The following is a 21443-nucleotide window of genomic DNA, read 5'->3' as shown; positions in this document are numbered from 1 at the left end:
AAAACTTTCTTGACTCAGCTCACAGATGAGAACCTAGCTTTAAAAAGCAAAGGAAAGCTGTCCTTCCTCTGTCCATGATGCATACAGCACACTGAGAGAAAGGAATCCCAGGGGAGGAAGTGAGGTTCTGCACACACAAACTAAGCTATGAAAAAGCATTCCATCGCTTCTCCCCCACCCCCTCTCCTTTTGTTCTTAAAGGCTCAAAACATATCTGGACCAAAAAGACAGATGATGAGGATAATGGACCATATAGTCACCTCAGGACAATAGGGCATTTATTCAGAGAAATAGAGAGGTTTAGCTGGCAGATTCAAGTAGGTGCTCCACTCTGCAAAATGCAGGGAAGTTGCTACCTTGTGACCTTATTTCATGTCAAAGCCAATGTAAGACAGGTATGTGGCTGAAGCAGATCTGTTCCCTTGCATGATGAAAATGTGTGAGATGCAAAAATTTGAAAGGATACAAAAAACTAGCTTATTTCCTTGCAAGTTGCTTTTGTTCCCTGTTCTGCTACACTCAGCAGACGGGTATATCTTGGGGTCAGAGGTGCAGAACATGTGCCCTTGTCTGTGATGCCTGACTGACACCTAAGAGAGCACTGAGTTTCACATAACACCACAGAGACAGCTTTTAAAGTTAAGAAACTAGGAATGTGAGCGTGTAAGTTAGTTTTCCTAAGTCACTGGGTGAGAAAGTTAAAGGTTTAAGCTATTTTAGAAAATAAGAGACAAGATGGAGGACTTATGGCATTGTCCCTTCCTCCTTCCTCCTTCTTCCTTCTTCATCTTCTTCAAGGGGGTTTTTGGGTAATAGTAAATGATTGGATAGAAAATGTCGCACTACAGCACACAGATGTCAGGTCATTGGGTCACTAAAAATAATAATTTACTTGGCATTTGTTAATTGGACAAATAGACATATAAAGGACCTTGAAGAGATTCTTCATTAGCCATTTTGCACCTCTCTATTTTAGTGTATATAGCTCCTTGTCTCTGTATATATGTAATATACATAAGAGAAGAATAAACAACCAAGTCCAAACACGAGAAAACTGCCTCTCTGTCATTAATCTCAGTCCTGGGGAAAAGAACCCAATTACCAGTGTTGCATCTTGACAGGAATGCACTTCATTTCCGTGTTGGTTCTTAAAGTAACCAAAAGCTTATGCAGTGCAATCTTGGTGGCATGGCCACAGGCAATGAGCAACCTGGAAAAATGTATTAAAATAAAATCAGTGTTATCCATTATTAAGCTCTGTTGAATTTGATCCCTTATCTGATTGGAGAAAGTATGAAGCTCTGCAGTATTAGCGATTATAATGCAATACGTTTGAGAAAAAAGGTGACTCTTACAAATACATATTGTGATATTGGCTTTTCGCAAGTATTAAGATGGATGTTATATGTATAATGTTAGGATAGCTTTTGCTATGTCTTTTTCTTTTTCTCCTGCTATTAGCTAGAATTTAGGCGTAGGTCAGAAGAATTTTAGACGTTAGGTTAAGGTCCTGCCTGGACAAACAAGATAACCTCCAGTGAACTGATGAATGAGGCCCAGGCTACTCAACACTGCTATCAATGCTTACCGCCTGCGGAAGAAAGAGCCCAAGCCCAAATCAAAAGATGATAGAAGAGAAAGTAAAACCGCAAAACCAGGAAATGCGCATACTCTAATAAGGCGGACCCAAGGAGTGGCCATGCAAAATAGTTCTTGGAAAAGTTTGAATATGCATTAAACCCATATAGCAAAATGGTATAAAAGGAGTGTTCCCAAGACACCAGGTGTGTTCTTGGCAGAGCACCAAGGCACCCAGCCGTTACTCTTTGCTTTATTTTCTGTCTCTTACTGTCTTTTGTAAACTTTTTAAAATTTATCAGGAGAGTGAACCGTGTTTTTCACAGTGACCCAACCAAGACACAGAATCTTACAAAATGAAGCTATTTGTATATGACAAAATCCATGAGATTTTTGTATGTCACTACTGGCTGTCCAAGCATTGGGAGCATCAGGTATAGAGGATTTCATATTGCACTCTACCCTAGGAGACACCTTCAAAGGCTTTTACCCACAGAGCAAGTCTGACTGTCTTGGTTTTAGAAGACAGGTGTCTGCTAGGAAGGGCAGGAGCCTCCCTTGGAATGAAAAAATGTAGACTCCCTCCCTCCGAATTATTATAATTCTGAAATCAAGGGGATCTCAGGCAGAGATCTGGGGATAGGAATAACAGTTCTTTACTAGTATTTATAACAAGGCAAACAAACAACAATAACTGCAGCATTAACAAGAAAACAGAACCAGGGACCTCGTGGCAGCCTTCTCGGCTGAGATGGGATGGAGGAGAGGCTTTGTTTCACAAACCCCCTCGGGTGGGCAGTCCCGGTGCTCCTGCAGGGCTCTGAGGAACACTCAGCTGGAACAGCAGGGATGAGCTGAGATCCTGGGCCGGTGGCTGAGGTGTATCAGCAGCTCCGTGGCGGTGCCTGGCACTGCCACACGTCCCGGCAAGAGAGGGGGTGCAAGCCCCACCAACGAAGAGGGAAGAAGAAGAAGAAGCAGCTCTGTCAGGGTGATGGCAAAATTCCCTTCTCCCCACCGCAACAGCTCTGCACCCAAAGTGTTTTTCTCCGAAGATGAAGGAGCCCGCCAAACTGTCCCCACCCTCCCCTTTTCCTGCCCCCTTCCCCCCCTGGGCCCCGGCCGAACACTTTGTGTTTTTCAAGCACCCACCAAGTACCCGCAGTTAGGTTTTCCCCCCTGCAACTAATGGGTAAAAATTCCACAGGCAAGCCAGAACTAAAAAAAAGACACCTAACCCCCAACACTGACATACAAAATCTGTGGGATCCTTTTCAGTTGTTGAAGCCAGAAAAAGATCCCCTTTGTGTGGAGAGGCAGGTCTGAGTACACAGAAAGCAGTGCTTACAAATGTAAATAAGGGCAAATTGATTAGGAAAAATGTTATTGCTCGGAATGTAGCACCCAGGTATCAGCTATGAGACAAATTGGGAACAGCCACAGCTCTGACCACCCAGGTGGAGACTTTAAACTGACACTTCTTCCTTAAGGAAAAAAAGCAAATCAACAAAAACAAGGTGTGGTGAGTTGACACACCCCCTTGCCACCTACACCAAATAAACAAGACAAATTAAATTCCTGCAGTAATTAATCTCTTGCATTTGCTTAAAAATAAAATAAAAATAAAAATAAAAATAAAAATAAAAATAAAAACTAAAATTAAAAACTAAAATTAAAAATAAAAAAAAATCCCTCCAGATTACAGGGAAAGAGGGGAGATTAGGATAGCACTTGTTAAATTGAGTCTTGAGATAGACTTTTGGAACAGAGCCAGAATGTAAGTGTACTAGTTTATTTTGTGAAGCACTGAGAAATCAGCTTAGCATGCAGGAGGCAGGCAGAGCAGGTCTGAAGCTTCATGGTACTTGTCGTGGTTTTAAAGCATTAGCTAAAAAATCATTAGAAAACTTGCTTATTTCTTGCTGTGAGATATGGATTAGAAGAAGAGCAAAACAGGCTTAAAACTTAAAAGGAAAAAAGTTTATTAATAAAACTACAAGAATAAGAAACCAGAATAAAACTTCCAGAAACCCTTTTTCCCCCACTACTTAGCTATTCTTTTGTTCACATGACAACAGAGAGACAAAAAAACCTGGTAGTTAAAAGAGTCTTAACTTTGCTATAGTCTTTTCATCAGTCTTTGCAGAGAAAAAAAGAAGTTGTCTTCTGCCAATCTATGGAGTTTTTCACAAGAAAACCATTTTTCTCATGGCTTTTTATTTTTCTGATGCCAGCCGCCCAGAAAACTCTGCCATCAGTTCTTTCCTCCCATTTCACACCACGCTGAGGTGTGTTTTTTGGGACATGAAGTCAAGGGGTGTCATTTTAAGCATGAGTTCTTCAAAGGCAAAAGTTCTCTTCATGTCTCTGTGATCACCTCTGGAAACAGAAGTTTTCTCTTTGCCTCTTAAGGGCCACCAATTTTCAACAACTATCACGTCTCTTTTTCTGTTCCAGCATCTCATAGGATCACAACTACTTCACCATTTGCTTAAATCCACACTTCGAAATACTCCATTCCCCCCCAAAGTACTCTTTCATGAATTAAAGGAGTTTTTTTCAGAACATTATTGTCCATCTCCATAGCTTTAACAAAATATTATTTCAGCTTATTAAAACATCTTATTTTTCTCCCCATCTGAAGCTTAATTCCTTTCTTCACTGTCTTTGATAGTTTATGTTGTCCCTTTACCTGTTTATCACTCTCTCTCTTCCCCTCTCTCTGGAAAAGAAGGATTAATCTGCAAGTCTCATCTGGGTAGTGAAAGAGTAAAAATCTTGCCCAGGTAGATGGTTATGTGTAGATGTGTTCTTGTAGATGGTTCTGTGATCTCTGCCGGAGCAGCAGCTGAAGCTGTCTGCGATGAAAGAGTTTTCATGGCTGCTCTGGAGAGTGTGGTCACTGTCTCAGCCCACTGCAGGTCAATGGCTTTCTCTCTCCTTACTCGGCAGTCTCTGGTGAAACCCAGCAGTGGCAGAAACTGCAACCGAGCCAGGGACCGGCCTGACCCCAGCCAGGGCCCTGGGGAAGCCCTGCTGGCCCATCTCCCAGTCGGGAGCTGCGGCAGGCCCAGCCCAGCCCCCGCCCAGGCCTCATGGCCTGAGCAGGGGACAGGGGGCCAGCTAGAGCTCTGCTACCTTTCACAGCCAGAAACCAGAGCCAAAGAAATTCCCAGGCTTAGTTCTCAAGGTGGTGTTTACAGGTTGATCTCACTTTTCAATGGCCAGAACTACTGTCAATTCTCAGAAATGGCCAGTTATTGGCCAGGAAAAAAACTCCCATCAGCCTCCAGCGTTTTTAACTTCCTTAGGTGTTTCTCTTTGTTTTCTTAAATGCCAATCTATCACAGTACTTGAAGAGACAGTCTTCTACTGTTTTGAAGGCTGAGCCAAGAATTCCTGCCCACCAGTCCATTCCACATCCCTCAGCCCCACCACCCCATTGAAACAGAGAAATTAAGAATTAGAAAGAAATGCTTGACTAAAAGGGGTGTCTGACAAAAACCATACCCTGACACCCTGTCATGATCCGCAAGGTGGGATTCGTGATGTGGTTCTTTTATTCGATCTTAGAGTACAAAAGATTATCAGCAAACCAAGGACTTAAACAGCAAAACACACTTTATTGAGTGCTCATCAGCACTAATATGCGATAGAAGGAAAAGAGGAGAATGCAAAGCATAAGGAAAAGAGAGTAAGGGGATTATAGCTACCAACATCGAAGTCCACTCAGCCGTCCAACGACGCAGAGTCTTCTGTCCGTTGGGGAGATCTCAAAGGAAGGTAAGTTTGGGGTATAATTTTATAGTCTTTTGCAAAGCGAGGGGCGCAGGGCCAAAACCAGAGGAGATTGATGATCATTGTGATGAATTTCATTGCGCGGGGAGCAGGTGTAGGGTACAGAGCGATCCATGTCTTACAAGTCTTTGCTCACCAGCAGGAACGAGGGCAAGGTGTTGTGGAAAACCCATTGTACAGGGTACCACGCACAAGCCTCTGCTCACCAGCAGGAACGAGAGCAGTGTACCGTGCAACCACCTGCAAACAATCACTTAGCAAACATCCATCTCAGCTAGGCCCAAAACCCCCAAACCAAGTCCCTTGTGATAGTCAGGGTCCCAGTCTCTGTCCTTGAGACGGTTGTGAGACAGATGAGGGAATCTTCGGACCGTCTCTTACACCACCCCGTGGCTCACAATTGTCGAGGTCTTTCTGCACGATGTTGTAGTGCTGCTGCAAAATTCTTCATTGAAGTCTTCAGGACTCGTTACAGTTGGTAGTATATCCCAGAAAAAACAGAGACAGGTAGTAGGGAAAAGATAAGGGACAGAAAAAGGAAAAAGAAAAAACAAAACAATAAGAAAATCAATATATTGATTTCAAAGAAAAACTATTCCATATATATTATTTTAACTAAGGCTTACATATTGGTTTCTTATCTTAAAACAAACAATAAATTATATTCTAAAATACAACATGATAAAATGATTAACCTCATAGTCACAATGGCAAATTATTTATTGTAGTGCCTGCATAATTCATCGAGTATCGATAACCTTAGGGGTATCAGCAACATGTAAAGTACCAATCATATTGTGTGCATCCATTATGGAAGTCAATTGTGTCAACCGCTTCATCATTCTCCAATTCAGGATGTACAAGATTGCTGATAGAACAAAACCAAGTAAAACTAAAACCAAGAGGATGATGATGGGATGACACAATTTGTTCAAAACACCTGTAGCAGTTGGTGACCACCCAAAAAGAGTGTCCCACCACTTGTGTTCAGCATCTTTCCTTACTCTTTCCAAAACACGATGTATTCCTTTCACATTGTGGTGAACCGTAACTAAGGTCTTTTGTCCATCCTTTTTGATCTTTTCCAAAATTTCGATTAAATCCTGGTGAAGCAACAATTGCCTCACCAGAGTAAAGTTCATTCCAATTGGAGCAGGCACTAAATGATGAATCAAAGTGTAATTATACTGCAAAAGATAATATGAAGTAACTGGAGCTAAATAAGAAAAGTCACATCCTACAATCTCAGTAAAATTGCATACACAAAAATTTGAATGATTCTTAGTATCCACTACTATGTTTTCTACAAGCATACTATCACAAGCAGTTCTCAAGCATACACATCCACTGCCTACATACACAAGCACTGTTTCAGAAGCGTCGTTAGGATGGATTTCAAAATGACAGATATTCTGTTCTGTGTCTAAACAAATGTCTTGAGTTTTGATTGCATTACTTTCACAGATAAACCCTTGTTGTTCCCGGAAAATACAATTTTCTAAACCATCAGTTTGCCATTTCCCACCAATCTGACGGGCCCATTCCCTATGCTCTAAAGGATAGAGAACAGCTCCATCATGATTCAGCCCCAATGCAATGATAGGAAAGATTGAATGTACTGAAGCATTACGTATTGTCAACACAAAAGCTGTGGCTGTGTTTGTGGTGGGATCGTAGGTAAAATTCACCAAATTCCACCAAGATTGAAATTCTTTTTCAAAATCATTGGCATTGTCCCAGACTATTTTCCGAATTTCAGTGGGAAAGGTGCCTTCTTCATCCTCTCTGATAATTGATGCAGCAACTGACTGCATCCACAACTGGGCTTGAATACAGCTAAGAGCCAGAGAAACATTGTTTTGGGTAGCACTGAGTGCGTCAATTATTAATTTGTGATCATCTACATTTATGACCTCAGTGGTTGTTGTATTTTGGTCAAATCTTTAGTTGCAACAGCCAATTTATTCATCAATACTTCTGAATCAATACTATTCAAAATTCCTAGTCCTGATCCCACAACACCGGTTATATCTCTTGTCATCCGTTTGTGAAAAGAATTTCGCTTTCGCAACCAGGTTGTCCACCCCTCAAAGGAAGTTTGTAAAAAAGGTGAACAAGCTGGCTGAATCTCTGAGACATTGTTTTGCATTAGTAATTTGACTTGTTTGATAGACCATGCTGGATTAAATAGCATTTGTTGTTGGCCAGTTTTCCTGATTATATAGGGTCCAATTTCAGAAATTTTTGGAGTCAATCTAATTGGTGGCTGTGTGGTAGGTATTACAACCTGAACATTAAGCTCTCCCCAATATTTGGTATTGTTTTTACCACACACAACTTTGGAGGACAATTGTACAGCCTTTAAATTCAGCCAACAATCTTGATTCCGAGTTTCACAAGATATAACCTGGCCATGAGATCCGGTGACTTGACTGTGTACAGGCTCAGTGTGGGATCCGGTACTCAGTCTGCAGCGGATTGAAACATCATCACCTTGAGTTAACAGAAAAGGGAAAACGTTAGTTTTGCCATTCAGCACAAAAGGGGTATTTACACCATGGTATGTGATTATCACACTTAATATAGGCCTTGCTACAGCATTTATTTTAAATCTGTGAATTAAACCTGTAAATCCTGATTGGCCAGCTGGGTTATTTTGCCAATTGCAGGTCACGTAAACTGGTCTGGTTAAGGTGAAATTGTACCAGCAGCCATTGGGTTCCCTTCTACAGAGCTTTGTGCTTTCAACATTGTTGGTGCTAGGATCTAGTGTGTAGTTTCCAATGTTCTTCTGGCGGCAACACAATATGAGGGGATCATACTTGTCGCATTTCCAATCTTCTGTGGAACAAAGTTCTGCTGAAATATTAGGGTGCAAACTGCTTTTTAAATTCGGTTCAAGGTTACCGGCAATTGTAATGGTGGAGGCTTTCTCATAACGATATTTTTCTATTTCCTACATCCTATCTTAATTTCCTCCCCAATTGTTCCTGTTAGCATCCTAACCCAATCCTTTTGATCCCACTCCCAGTCACCCGGGCGGTACACTTCAGAGTTATACAGTACTACGATTGCTAGATTTTGCTGATGGTCTCCAGAGTGATGTCCTATGGCATAGTTGCTGGTGACTGCTTTGGACCACGGCCACTCAGTCGAGTTTTGGCCATGATATTGCGGCAGGATGAAAAGAAGGATTAGTAGTGTTATCATGGCTTATTCAATTTTCATGTCCCTTGGAGTTCTTCTGTGAAAGTAAAAGAAACAACGGATTCTGCCACATTGGGGCAGGAGATTAAAATGAAGGAATTATCCAGCGTGTGTTTATCCGATGCTCCTTCCCCAGGGCATCAGATGCTACCCACGCATACTTATTCAAGGGAACTTTCAGTATCAGTGGCACTTCCCCTACTGTGGGGAGGTCCACCAAAACTGGCTGACCAGGGTAGTGTGCTGGATTCTTAGAATCATCTGGCCCTCATGATGCAGGGATGATGCTAGGAGCTTTTGGGCAAAAGGCAGTGATTTTGGGGCACCCATTCACACACCCCCCCCCCCCCCCCCCCCCCCCCCCCCCCCCCCCCCCCCCCCCCCCCCCCCCCCCCCCCCCCCCCCCCCCCCCCCCCCCCCCCCCCCCCCCCCCCCCCCCCCCCCAATCTATCATTTACAGTTTTGACAGCTTTCCATAATCGAACATCCCAATTCCCTTCATGTGGTTTCAGGAGTCGCTTAAGGAGACCATTGGTTCTTTCTACAATCCCGTTAGCTTGAGGGTAGTAAGGGGTGTGAAAAGTCCATTTAATTCCCTCATCCTTTGCCCAATCTTGCACAACTTTAGCAGTGAAGTGAGAACCATTATCAGATTGAATCTCTTGTGGTTTTGGAAAAGTTCCAAACCATCCCTGCAAAGCCTTAACAGTGTTGTCACCAGTGGCTCTGTTAAAAGCATCAGCCTGAACTAACCCAGACACAATTTCTACCCCTACCAGCACAAAGTGTTTACCTCTTGACTATTTGAAAGGGCCGATATAATCGACTTGCCATGCGTCCCAAAGTCCTTTGCCTTTTCTTAAATGCAAAGGGTCATCTTTCAGAGGGTGTCTTTCCAGCCGTTTGTGGCATTGCTCACAGGCTGATATACATGTTTTGCACATTTCTCTGGTGACAGGCCACCCAGGGGCAAAAGCTTCTTTATACAAATCCTTTACACCTGTGTGTTGTCTTTTTACATGCAGCCACTCTAATAAGTGATCCCAGTCATCTGTAACAAGTTCCTCCTTTAGAGGACTTATTCTTGCTAGTTCATCAACTGCATTGTTCAGGTTACCAACTAAATCTCCATTTGTTTGATGTGAAGCCACGTATCCTACAGCAAAATTTCCTTGGGTTGAAATACTTAAAATTTCTTGCCATTTTTCCTTCTGCCACACTGGAATCCTATTTACTTCCCAATCATTTTGTTGCCAAAAAGAGAGCCACTCTGTGCATCCCTTAAACACAGCATAGGAGTCAGTGTAAATATAAACTACAGAGGTATTCTGTGCCTCACATTTGAAAACGCTCCAAACAGCTATTAATTCACCCACTTGAGCACTACCTTCTCCTTCAGTAACTATTCGTTCACCTGAGGAAGTGTGGAGAGCTACTGCCCGGTACTTCCATACCTTCCCTTCTCACTTGGCAGAAGCATCAGTGAACCAAGAGTTTGTTGATTTTTCGGGGGATAAAGGAGGGACTACCTTAATTACAGAAACAGGTTTTTCATGGCCATCAGCCAAGCTCTCGGTTTCTTGTATAGCCAGATTTTTTATAGCTCCTTCAGCTATCGAAAAGATGTTACAGTAATGTTCAATCTGGGCATACCATTTTCTTACTGAAGCCCTCTGTGCCACCCCGTCGGGGGGGGGAGTCCCAGTAGTAACTGTTTTTATAACTTTAAAAGCGCCTCTCAGCATTATGGGTTGTTGTCGTGTCATTTTCTCCACTTCTATGAGAGCTATGCAAACCACAAACAGTCCCTTTTCCCAGGTAGTGTATCTCTTCTCAGCATCTTTAAAGCCACAGGAGAAAAACCCAACAGGTCTTGTAGGGCCTTCTGGACCCCGTTGCCATATGTGAACTGACAGTGCTGAAGCAGCAAACCCCCATTCTATTTGGAAAGGATCTGTGGGATGTATGGGGCCCAGTGCTTGATAGGCTATTGCTTCAAAGATTAATAATTGCAATGCCTCTTCTTGGGAAGGGGTCCATTCCCATTGCATCCCTTTTCTTAACAAATCATAAAGGGGTCTGGCAATTATTGAAAAATCTGGGATGTGTTTTCTCCAAAACACTAACAAGGCTGAGCTTTTTCTTGAATTGATCAGCTAAATTTGGAACGGCTGCAGTGAGGGGATCTGTGTTGGTATTTAGCCTGCGAAAGTCAATGGTAAGTCTCCACTTTCCATTAGGTTTCCGCACTGGCCACACTGGAGAGTTAAAAGGGGAATGAGTGTTAACTATTACCCCTTGATCTCGTAAATCCTGAATTACAGTTTTGATACCTTCCTTGGCACCAGAAGGGAGAGGATATTGTTTAACATTAGTGATTTTGCTGTACGGCAGGGAAGGTGCTATTTGGAGCAAGTTAATGTTAAGACGTGATGTGCCAAAAGACCACAATAGGCTGTCCTGATCTTCCCACTGCCTTCCAGCCAAAACATCCATGCCCAACAAATCATTTGGGATATCTCTTCCTCTCCAGGTAATAAAATTTTTACAAAAGCTATTCTCATAGCTTCTGAAGTTCCCAAAGCATTCAGGACACAATATCTTTTATTTTTGGGCAGTTGCATTTGTTAATGCAGAAATTTGGGCTCTAGTGTCTATTACAAAAGTGACCAGTGTTTGCTTGGGACCAACTATTGCTGTTATTAATAAATCTCCAGTTTGTTGATTACGGGTGAGCTGTCTAAGATATATCCAATTGTCCCCCCCATCTCTATGCTCACCTTCAATTAGAGACGGGGGTTCAAGTTTCCCTGCTTCTGAAAATGTTTCAATTCCATTGCTAAACTTTGGGGTTGTTTCTGCTCCCTATCCAGAGCTTGTCAGTGATTTTGCTTTGACCCACTGCTCAGAAACTGTGATTGTTACTGCTCACTGTCCAGAACCTGTGAATGATGTTGCTTTGGCCCACTACCCAGATACTGTGCATAAGGCTGTGTTGGCTCACTGCCTGGAGTAGGTTGAGGGGAAGGTGGAGCACTTGGTACAATGGGGCTGGAATCCTGCCACCGAGAAACCAGTTTACTTAATTTTTCAAATGGTAGGTTATCCATTAACCCCTTTGGTATCCCTTTTTTCAGCCCCAAGTTCCACCAATACTGTCGGCTAGAAATTTGCCTACCCTTTTCTGGTTTTATGTTGGGAGGGCCAATGTGCCTAACACCCTTTGTTCTTTCTAGTTTTTCCTCTGGGATTTTTACAGGACCATATTTTCTGTTATAGTTTAGTAACTCTTCTGCAACTTCACTCCATGTCCAAATTTTGTGATTTCCAGCAGCTAAATTGAGTTGTGAGTTCGTATGTGGTGAAGGATTCGTGTACGGGGAAAACCCAGGATCAACAGATCTACTTTTATTATTTGGGTTTTCCAGGAGCCTGTCCAGTCGTTCTATTGGGCTTATGGCAGCTATCGTTTTCGGGAGAAGGATAGCAGTGGGTTTAAGCGATTCTGGAAGGCCACGAATTAAAGGGGTCATAATTTCAGCCTTCATGGGTAACAACATTGGTGATTCAGAACCAACAATTCATTTTCTTTCATGAATCAGTTGTAGACAAGCTGCCTTATGAATGTTTTCTAGAATTTGGTCTGGGGAGCCGGTTAGAGCTACAGGATCTCCCCTTTCCAGGGGATTAAGTCCCCCTGCCCAATATGCAGCTCATTGTGTTAGGGACCATGGGTTGCGGTTATCTCCTGTTGTTAAGAAAACACCATGTCCCCAATAACCACTTGCTTCTTGTTCAGATAATCAAATTTGATCTCCCCCTGTGAGAGACACTCGAAATACGTATTCTGTCTCTGACTTGTGAGGGAGACCCCCATACTCCTTTTTCAACTTAGCCAATTCAGTAGCAGTGTACGGGATTTCTTTAGTGGTTATATGTGGATCAAGATCTTAATCATTGATATAATTATATTCTGTTTTAATCAAAGGTCTTATTTGGGAGCAGCAGTTTTCACCACAATTTTTTACCAAATGTAATTCTGCTTGAGGATATATGTGATTTATCTGAGGAGTTTCTTTTTCCAGCGACTCCTTAAAGGAATCAGCAGACTGTGAATTTTTGGCACACTCCTCACTCAGGGCAGTTCGTAAGAAATGAATTTCATTTTGCAAACTTTCAACTAAATTTTGTAGGGATTGTATAATTACATTCTCTTCCTGCCTTCGTCTCATGCGAGCCTCTACAGCTCACGTAAGGCAAGCTCCCAATACAGAACAAATTATGGTTTTATTACGGCCAAATTGAACTTTGCTTCATGTTGCAGGGAGCAAATTCTATCAGTTACATTTTCCAGGTTGAACCAATTATTTTGAGCCCATTCTTCCCCAGCTGGGGAGGGCTTAGCATTGTGCTTTGCTAACAAAGCAATGAATGCAGCTTTATCTTTTATACTAGAGTTTTCAGAGTGTTCACTTATCTTTGTGTGTCAAGGGCCCAGTACCACTACAGGGAGGTAAGACTTAAGTTACGCACAAACGCAGCCTTTGCCACGTCACCCTTCGCATCCCTGTATGGATGAAGAGACCAAATCTGCTTGGGAAGCACCCCTTTATGTTAAAATTCAAGTTTTCTCTTCACTACACCAAGCAGTCAAAATTCATCAAAAACACATAACAGTGCACAGAACCACTACAGGGAGGTAAAACTCAGTCACACTACATCAGACGCAGCCAACGCTGCGTTCCCCCCTGCCGTGGGTGGAGAGACCAAATCTGCTTGGGAGGCACACCTTTATCTTAAAATTCAGGTTGTCTCTCCGCTACACCAAGCAGTCAGCATATAAAAAAAAAGAGTAAGTCCCACCTTTTGTACTCAAAGATCCCGTGTAAAATTCTGAAGACAGCACCCTCAAATGAGTGTAGGGGTGCTTTTCACCTGGGTGTGTGCAGTTTGTGAGAAATTCGAGTCGCCTCCCTTGCTTTCTAGACACTGCTCACCAGCGTGGCAGGCTAGGGGCGGCTGAAGCGAAACGTCCTTCCCCTGGTACAGACTGCACAACAACCTGCAACCCCTTCTATCTCTCAGAAATCCTGTCCGTGACGCCAATTTATGTCACGATCCGCAAGGTGGGATTCGTGATGTGGTTCTTTTAGTCGGTCTTAGAGTACAAAAGATTATCAGCAAACCAAGGACTTAAGCAACAAAACACACTTTATTGAGTGCTCATCAGCACTAATATGCGATAGAGGGAAAAGAGGAGAAAGCAAAGCATAAGGAAAAGAGAGTGAGAGGAATGATGAGCTTGTCTTTACAAACAAGCTGTGGGTCAGTTGATAAGATGTAGCTATCAGTGAGAGACGACGGAAACAATGGGATGGATTCCAGTAGAAGATCAAAGAGGCACTGAAAGAACACTATGAATTCCATAAAAGTTAAGAAGGGATTATGCATTGGGGGTGGGGGGGGAAGGTATCGCAGGTATCAGGTGTTCCGGGAAGCCTGTACCTCTCAAGTACCTCAGCCTATGGGGAAAGGGAGAAGGGACAAGCGGCCAGGAATTAGGATAAAAAGGAGGCTGCGCCCTCCAAAAATTGGAGAGAGCCTAGGGGAATGCCCCATGGCCTCTCCCTTTATTCGAATAACGTAAAAGGACTCCTCTGTCTCCTTTTTGGACATAAACCTCTGGCGTTTGTGGATTAATTTTCCTGACAATTTTTGGGGGCTTGGTCCGGGATATTTCCACCGTCCGGGGCGGTGGGCAGCGAGTGGAGCTGAAGGCGCGCCTCACCCAGTTTCGGTGATCAGCTCCCCTTGGTGGCGGCCAGCACCGGGCGATCGATTGGGTTCCCGAGACTGTCCAGGAGACAGACGAGTGGCGGACCAGGGGGTCCGTGAAGAGTCCACAGGGAAGGACCACTGAAAATCTCACCGGTGAGTAAAATGGGATCTTCGGGGAGGAAGCCTGGGAGGGCACCCAGGGAGGGTAGCACAGGCAAGCCTGGGAGGCACCCATGGAGGGTAGCACAGGTCAAACAGGGCACCCATGGAGGGTTGCAAGGGTACAGCCGGGAAGGGGTCTCGGCAAAAGGGATGACGGTCCCACAATACCCCCGGAGAGTCCCTTGGGGAGAATGCTGAGATCTTGGGACAGATTGTGCATTCACCCACAAGTAACTATGGAGATGATGGTAAAATATTGTTATTATGTATGGCCAGAGTATAAGTTGCCGAATGGACTTATATGGCCATATTATGGAACAGATAGAATTCATTTGTGTCAAATTCTGTGGAGGTATCTAGAGGAGAATTGGAAAGGATGGATTGAAAGAGAATGTGGATTAATATGGTTCAAACAAGCAACAGGAGAAATCTATGTGTTAAGAAAAAAAGGAGAAGAGGAAAAAGGGGGGGAAGAGGAAAATGGTGAAGACTGGGTTGTTTTTCAGCACCTTCCCCTGTCTTGTCCTCCGGTGTTACCAGCTGACCCAGGGCCAGCTGAAGATGCCCTGTATCCTCACCTTCCAGGGCAAAGGGATCAGGGAAATGCTGTTCCTACAGCTCCACCTGAGAATAACAATGGGGGGGGGAGCAGCATATCATATCACCCCCTAGGACTAGAAGGGGAACTCAATTTAGAGCATCAGAAGCCCCCCGGACCCAAGAGACAGGGGTCCATCAAATGCCACTCCGCCAAGTCCCTTTGGGAGGTCAAGGAGGATTTGGGTTTGTAGTTGTACCACTTACTACCCAGGATATAAGAGGATTGAAAAAAGAATTACCCCCATATTTGGATGATCCCATAGGGGTGGGGGAAAAGATAGAAGAATATTTGGGAAATGCAGATTATACCTGGAAAGACTGGGATTTTCTTTTGGGGATTTTGTTTGGGCCATCAGAGAAACGAATGATTTTGCAAAAAGCTCGGCAGCTGTGGGAGGATGAACATCGACAGGCAGTGGGGGGGGCTGGACCTAATGTACCTATAGTGGATGATGCCATCCCCCAGGTGGACCCCCAGTGGGATCCAAATAACCAGGCCAGCCTGGCTCGCCTACGTGATTACCATGCTTATTTGATTAGGGCAATCAAATCAGCAGCTCCTAGAACTAACAACATAGCTAAGGCTATGTCGTTAGAACAGGAGAAACATGAAAGCCCCTCTCATTGGTTAGAGAGGATTAGGGATGCCTTGTGTAAGCATGGGGGAATGGACCCTGAGGGGCAAGCCTTTGACACATTGTTAAAAGTACAATTTGTTACTAAGGCTTGGCCTGACATAAGGAAAAGAGTACAAAAAGATCAAGAGTGGCAGAATAAGCCTCTAGAAGAATTGGTGAGAAAAACACAGCAAATATATGTAAGAAGGGATGAAGAAAAAGTAACAGCTAAGGCAAAGATGATGGCAGAGTTTTTGCAGCCCCAAAAGAATAAACCACAAGGTCCAAGGGGTCCCCTGGGGCAGAGGGGATGGGGTCGGCCACAAAGAGGTGTCCAGGGCATTCCCCCCTCGACAGGGGAAAACCGACCCAAACAGTGGCTGGGGAGGAACCAATGTGCCATCTGCAGGAAAGAAGGGTATTGGAAAAGGGAATGCCCACAGAAAGAGCTAGACCCACAAGAGGAAGAAGTCCAGAGGATAATGGAAATGGATTGATAGGGATGTCAGGGGCTTCCATTATACCAGGGACCCACCACTCAGCAGCCCTTGATAACTTTTAAGGTGGGTCCGGATCGAGAGGAGGTGTGTTTTCTAGTAGACACAGGTGCCTCTCGATCCACCTTGAATCTTATACCTAAAGGAGGGAAACTGTCAAAAAGGTCATTGGTTATTCAAGGAGTAAGTGGAAAAGATGAGCGAGTGCATTTTATTCAACTGCTGTTAATAGATATGGGGGACAAGTTTGAAATGCATGAGTTCCTGTTTGTTCCTAATTGTGATTGTAATTTACTGGGAAGAGATTTGATGGCAAAAATGAGAATGCAAATCAGTATTATAAAAAAATGACACTGAGTCCAGCACTGTGATATCTTTGTGTAAAATGTCTGAGAGAGCTTATGCTGAAATAGATCCGGAAGTGTGGGCAGCCCCGGGGAAATATGGAAAATTAGACATAGAGCCTCTCCAAATTACTTTGATGGAACCAGGACAAGTTGTGTCAAAAAAACAATACCCTCTTTCAAGGGAGGGAAGGAAGGGGTTACAACCTATCATTGAGTCCCTGCTAAAGGCAGGTCTGTTGGAACCGTGCATGTCTCCTTATAACACCCCTATCCTGCCAGTTAAGAAACCAGATGGAACCTACAGAATGGTGCAAGATATAAGAATAATAAATAAAATTGTCAAATCAAGGCATCCCACAGTTCCGGATCCCTATACGATTCTGAACCAGGTCCCCTCCTCACATCAGTACTATTCAGTACTGGATTTAAAGGATGCTTTCTGGGGGTGTCCGATTACAGAAGAGAGTAAACAGTATTTTGCCTTTGAGTGGGAACAAGAGGAAGGAGGTAAAATGGTAAAACAGCAATTGACTTGGACAGTCCTCCCACAGGGTTATACAGAGTCACCTGTTTTGTTTGGACAAGCTTTGCAAAAAATACTAAGAGAATTTACTCCACCCTCCAGAGTTGTTACAGTATGTGGATGATTTACTGTTATCAGGGGAGCAAGAGGAAATGGTTGAAAGAGCTACTGTGAAACTGCTTAATTTTCTTGCTAATAAAGGACTTAGAGTGTCTGAAAAGAAAGCACAGTTGGTAGAGAAACAGGTCAAATATTTGGGACATATTTTAACTGGAGGGTTACGGTGTATTGATCCAGAAAGGATACAAGGAATTCTACAAGTACCATTACCCCAAACAAAAGGGGAATTACGGCAGTTTTTAAGGTCGGTAAGATACTGCCGAGTGTGGATAGAAGACTTTTCTGCTGTGGCCAGACCTTTATATGGATTTTTAACACAAGACAGTCCTAATGTGGTGGTATGGACACCAGAAGGAGAACAAAGTTTTAAAAAATTAAAAGACAAATTGGTTAAAGCCCCAGTCCTAGCTCTTCCAGATACAGAAAAAGAATTTGAATTATATGTAGATGTTACACAGGGTCATGCAAAAGGAATTTTGGTTCAGGAGCATGGGGGAACACAGAGACCTGTTGCCTATTTTTCAAAAATGTTAGACCCGGTGGCCAGAGGCTGGCCTCATTGTTTGCAGAACTGTGCAGCCACAGCTCTGATGGTGGCTGAGGCTCGAAAGCTGACAAGGGGGGGTTATCTGATTGTTAAAGTTTCACACCAGATTAAAGCTTTGTTAACTGAGAGAGCCTCTAAGTGGATGACCAGCTCTCGGTTGTTGCAATATGAGTCTTGTCTATTAGAACAGGAGGATTTAGAATTTAAAAGCAAGGAAGGTTTTAACCCAGCCTCCTGTTTAAATGGCCCTGAGGAGGGGAGCCAAGGCAAATTCCATGATTGTATTCAAGTAATAGATCTGCAAACTAGGGCAAGGAATGATTTTCGAGACATTCCATGGCCTGAAGGGGAAAACGTGTTTATTGATGAGTCTTCAAGGGTGATAGAAGAAAGACGATTCACAGGATACTCTGTCGTGAATGGGAAGCTGTTGGGTTTAAAGCAAGATAAGCACCCTGACCAACTCCAGCACAGGCGGCTATCCCAGCCGCGCGGACCATATTCCACAGCACCAATGTGATGGATGGCAAGATATGGCGATTTTTTGCAGGGAAACTTAACATTTTATAGCCTGGGGTCACTGTGTTACTCCCATCTGCTTACATCACACCTACATGCTATTGGCTAATTATAGGAGGACTTACTATCCTAACAGAGAGGGGTTTTTGCTAACTTTCCGTTACATCCCGAAATCTTCCGCATTGCCAGGCCTTAAACTACAACATATCCCCCCTCTTTATGAATAATTAATTTGCTAAAATATAAAAATATTAAAAATGGATAATATAAAATTGAGTCTAAAGATTAACACAAGTAAGATCATCACAACTGGTCTAATCAGGATAGACACTAGGGTGGTTAGCCATGGAGATTGATCGAACCAGGACTGGAACCAGCTTTGCTGAGCTTCTCTCTCTGCTTTTCGTTGAGACAGCCTGTCTCACAGCTCTGCCACGGTGTCTCTCACTACTCCGGTGTGGTCTGCATAGAAGCAGCATTCTTTGTTCAGGGCGATGCAAAGGCCTCCTTGCTGCATGAATAGAAGGTCGAGACCTCGCCTGTTCTGTAAAACAACTTTAGAGAGTGAGGAGACTGATTTTTCTAGAAAGGATATGGATTTCTCAATTCTCTGTAGATCTTCATCTACAGTCATCTGTAGCTAAAACAGTCTCTGTTGTTGGGTCACGATGGCAAAGACACCTGTGGCAGCACCAGTTGCTCTCAGGTTAAGCAGCATCGCTATGGTTACACCTGTCACCAGTTCTCTTTTCTGAAGTCAGGTGAGTCTCTCCACTTGCAGACTCCACTCTTCATTCAGGTGGTATAGGACTCTGGGGATGATAACAGCTAATACACAAAAGTCAACAGAGGAGTTTAAACTTTGGGTATAAATGCAAGGGCTAGACTATTAGATCATGGGTTCTCAGCTTGTACCACAAGGTTGGGGCTCACTGCTTCAGGTGTTATGACTATAAACAGCACAATTACTATAAGCAGCTTACCATGTAAATGACACCATACTTGCAAACTCACAGCTAAAACTTTAACGTTAATAAACCTTCAAAGGTGCTTATACTATTTCTTAAAAAAAAATACTTATACTTTATACTAACATAACAATTACTACACAGCCTAAACATTTTACCTTAAACTATTATTTAACTACTTTTAACACACGTGTTCTGGTATATATGTAGTCTAAGCGTGAAAGCAATTTGCTTTATATATAGTTAGATGGAGTCTCTACACCTCTCAAATCTTCTACAGAATTTCTCCAACACGATTCAGTCTTGGAATGTTTGCTGCTCCCGTGATGTCAGCTGGCAGTTGATCGGTGACTGAGGGCTTTGATGTTCATGTTGTTCTTCGCATCCTTTTAAATCTTAAAACAAAGGATAACTGAAAAATTGATAGAGACACCACATCATAATAACAACATAAAATTTCTGTTAGCAACTGTCTGTGTAGTGTTCAGACACAACTGTGTCCTGACAGGTCCATTTCTGATCCATGTCTGGAGTACCAAGGCTGTATGATGACTTTTCTGTTCACTGGATCTCATGTGTTCAGAGGCAGACAGTCTGGTCAGATGGACAGGTGACCTTTCTGAACCTGCCAACAAAACACAGGCACTTCTCTCTTTGAGGTTAATGAATTACACTAATCAAATTGCTTTTAGGGTATCAATTTCCCCCGTTTTCCTTAAAAAAAAATAAAAATGAGATGTATTTCTGTTCAACATTAACACAAAACCTTATGCACAATTAGTAAAAACCTATAGCAGTTGAAAATCAATTAATATAGAAGTACTATTAATTATTAAAACACTGCACCAGCATCTCATAGTTAATAAACAAACAAAACCAAAAATTATCAGTGAAGGATTGGACAATCAGTCCGGAAATGATTCTCCAAGCCCACTTTAAAATTGATCCAGCTGTCATATTAATAGGGTCAAATTGTTGAGTTAAAAAGCGACTCAAATACTGATTTGGTACAAGAACATCTGGATCTATTGATAAACACTCTGTCCAGGTAAAGTTAAGACTTGGCCAGGGCCTTAGACTTTAAACTGGAAAGATGCCTCTTAACTTATGTTTAAAACAAGGTTTTCAATAACAACAGCTATGAGATGCTTACAGCACAACAAACTGTTAAAATGCATTTTATCAAATAATTAGAAGCTTTAGGTACTAGACCAATTAAATCATTCAGCAGTTGGTTTAATTTGAAGCCTCTTCTATGGCAGCTAATCCTTAACAATGGTACATCTTCTTAAAATTCTGGAAATACTGAAAAATAAAAAAGCTATAACAAACAAAAACTGCAAAAATTGCAAAAACCAATAGAGCTCTCGATGAAATCAAGGGTGTTACAGACAGCATCCACTTCCATCCACAAGCAGGTGTTCATCAGTGGTTTATCACAGTTGCTTCAGTTGTAGCTGTCTTCATATCTCTAGAAAAATAACTATACTTTGCAATTTAGACAAGTGTTTCCAATAAAACATAAAACAATTCAAATTAAACAAAATTTAAACTTAACAATAATTACTTATAACAAAAAGAAATAACAAAACTTAACTTTAAGAGAATATCTAAGTTATACAGCTTAACTAAAAAACATTTAAGTCAACAGTAACATGGATTCTATATAAACATTATAAAAATGTAACAAATACATCACAATTCCATGTTATCTAGCTTTGAAAATAACTCACAATAACTGCAGATGTTACCAAAAACACTCATTCACAATAGGAATTTGCTTAATATATGTTCAAATTAGTTAAGATTCTAAAGTGCAGCCTCTCTAAAAAAAAACCCTAACAACACAGGATTTGGCAAGCTGTCACTTAGCCTTTGCAGCACTTCTCAAAAACATCAAGTCCAATTTTTAAACTAAAATCCAAAATCCAAATTGGTATATATGCTGTTATATATGTTTTATATAACAAAAAGATTCACATTGAAATTACCTTATTAAAATTGTGGAAAAAACAAGCAAATAGATAATACATGCTCTAACTTAACTTTGTCTTGTACAGTAAAGTTCTCTTAACTAATTATTTTTTAAACCACAAATCTCTTCTGTAGATAACATTAATTGGAAGGTTTTCTTAGAAGCTGTAAATCACACCATATTTTAACCTTGGGTTCTAAAACCAAT

The 21443-nt window shown here is 42.3% G+C and overlaps 1 protein-coding gene and 1 pseudogene across 1 annotated transcript; both read right to left on the bottom strand.

Moving 5' to 3' along the window:
* Positions 1-6114: 6114 nt before the first annotated feature.
* LOC148183463 (uncharacterized) lies at positions 6115-8207 on the bottom strand. Its single transcript, XM_088061490.1, is given in 3 exon segments — positions 6115-7285; positions 7288-7642; positions 8199-8207. Coding segments are annotated over 3 exon segments (1533 nt in total). The 3' UTR covers positions 6115-6116.
* A 3376-nt stretch (positions 8208-11583) lies between these two features.
* LOC148183462 (uncharacterized) lies at positions 11584-13148 on the bottom strand (annotated as a pseudogene).
* Between the last annotated feature and the right edge of the window lie 8295 nt (positions 13149-21443).

The sequence above is a fragment of the Pseudopodoces humilis genome, chromosome 12, assembly GCF_049639895.1.
Source record: "Pseudopodoces humilis isolate 2021_Gansu_Grassland_sample_001 chromosome 12, ASM4963989v1, whole genome shotgun sequence".
NCBI classification, from domain to species: domain Eukaryota; kingdom Metazoa; phylum Chordata; class Aves; order Passeriformes; family Paridae; genus Pseudopodoces; species Pseudopodoces humilis.
This window is presented reverse-complemented; position numbering and strand designations above follow the sequence as displayed.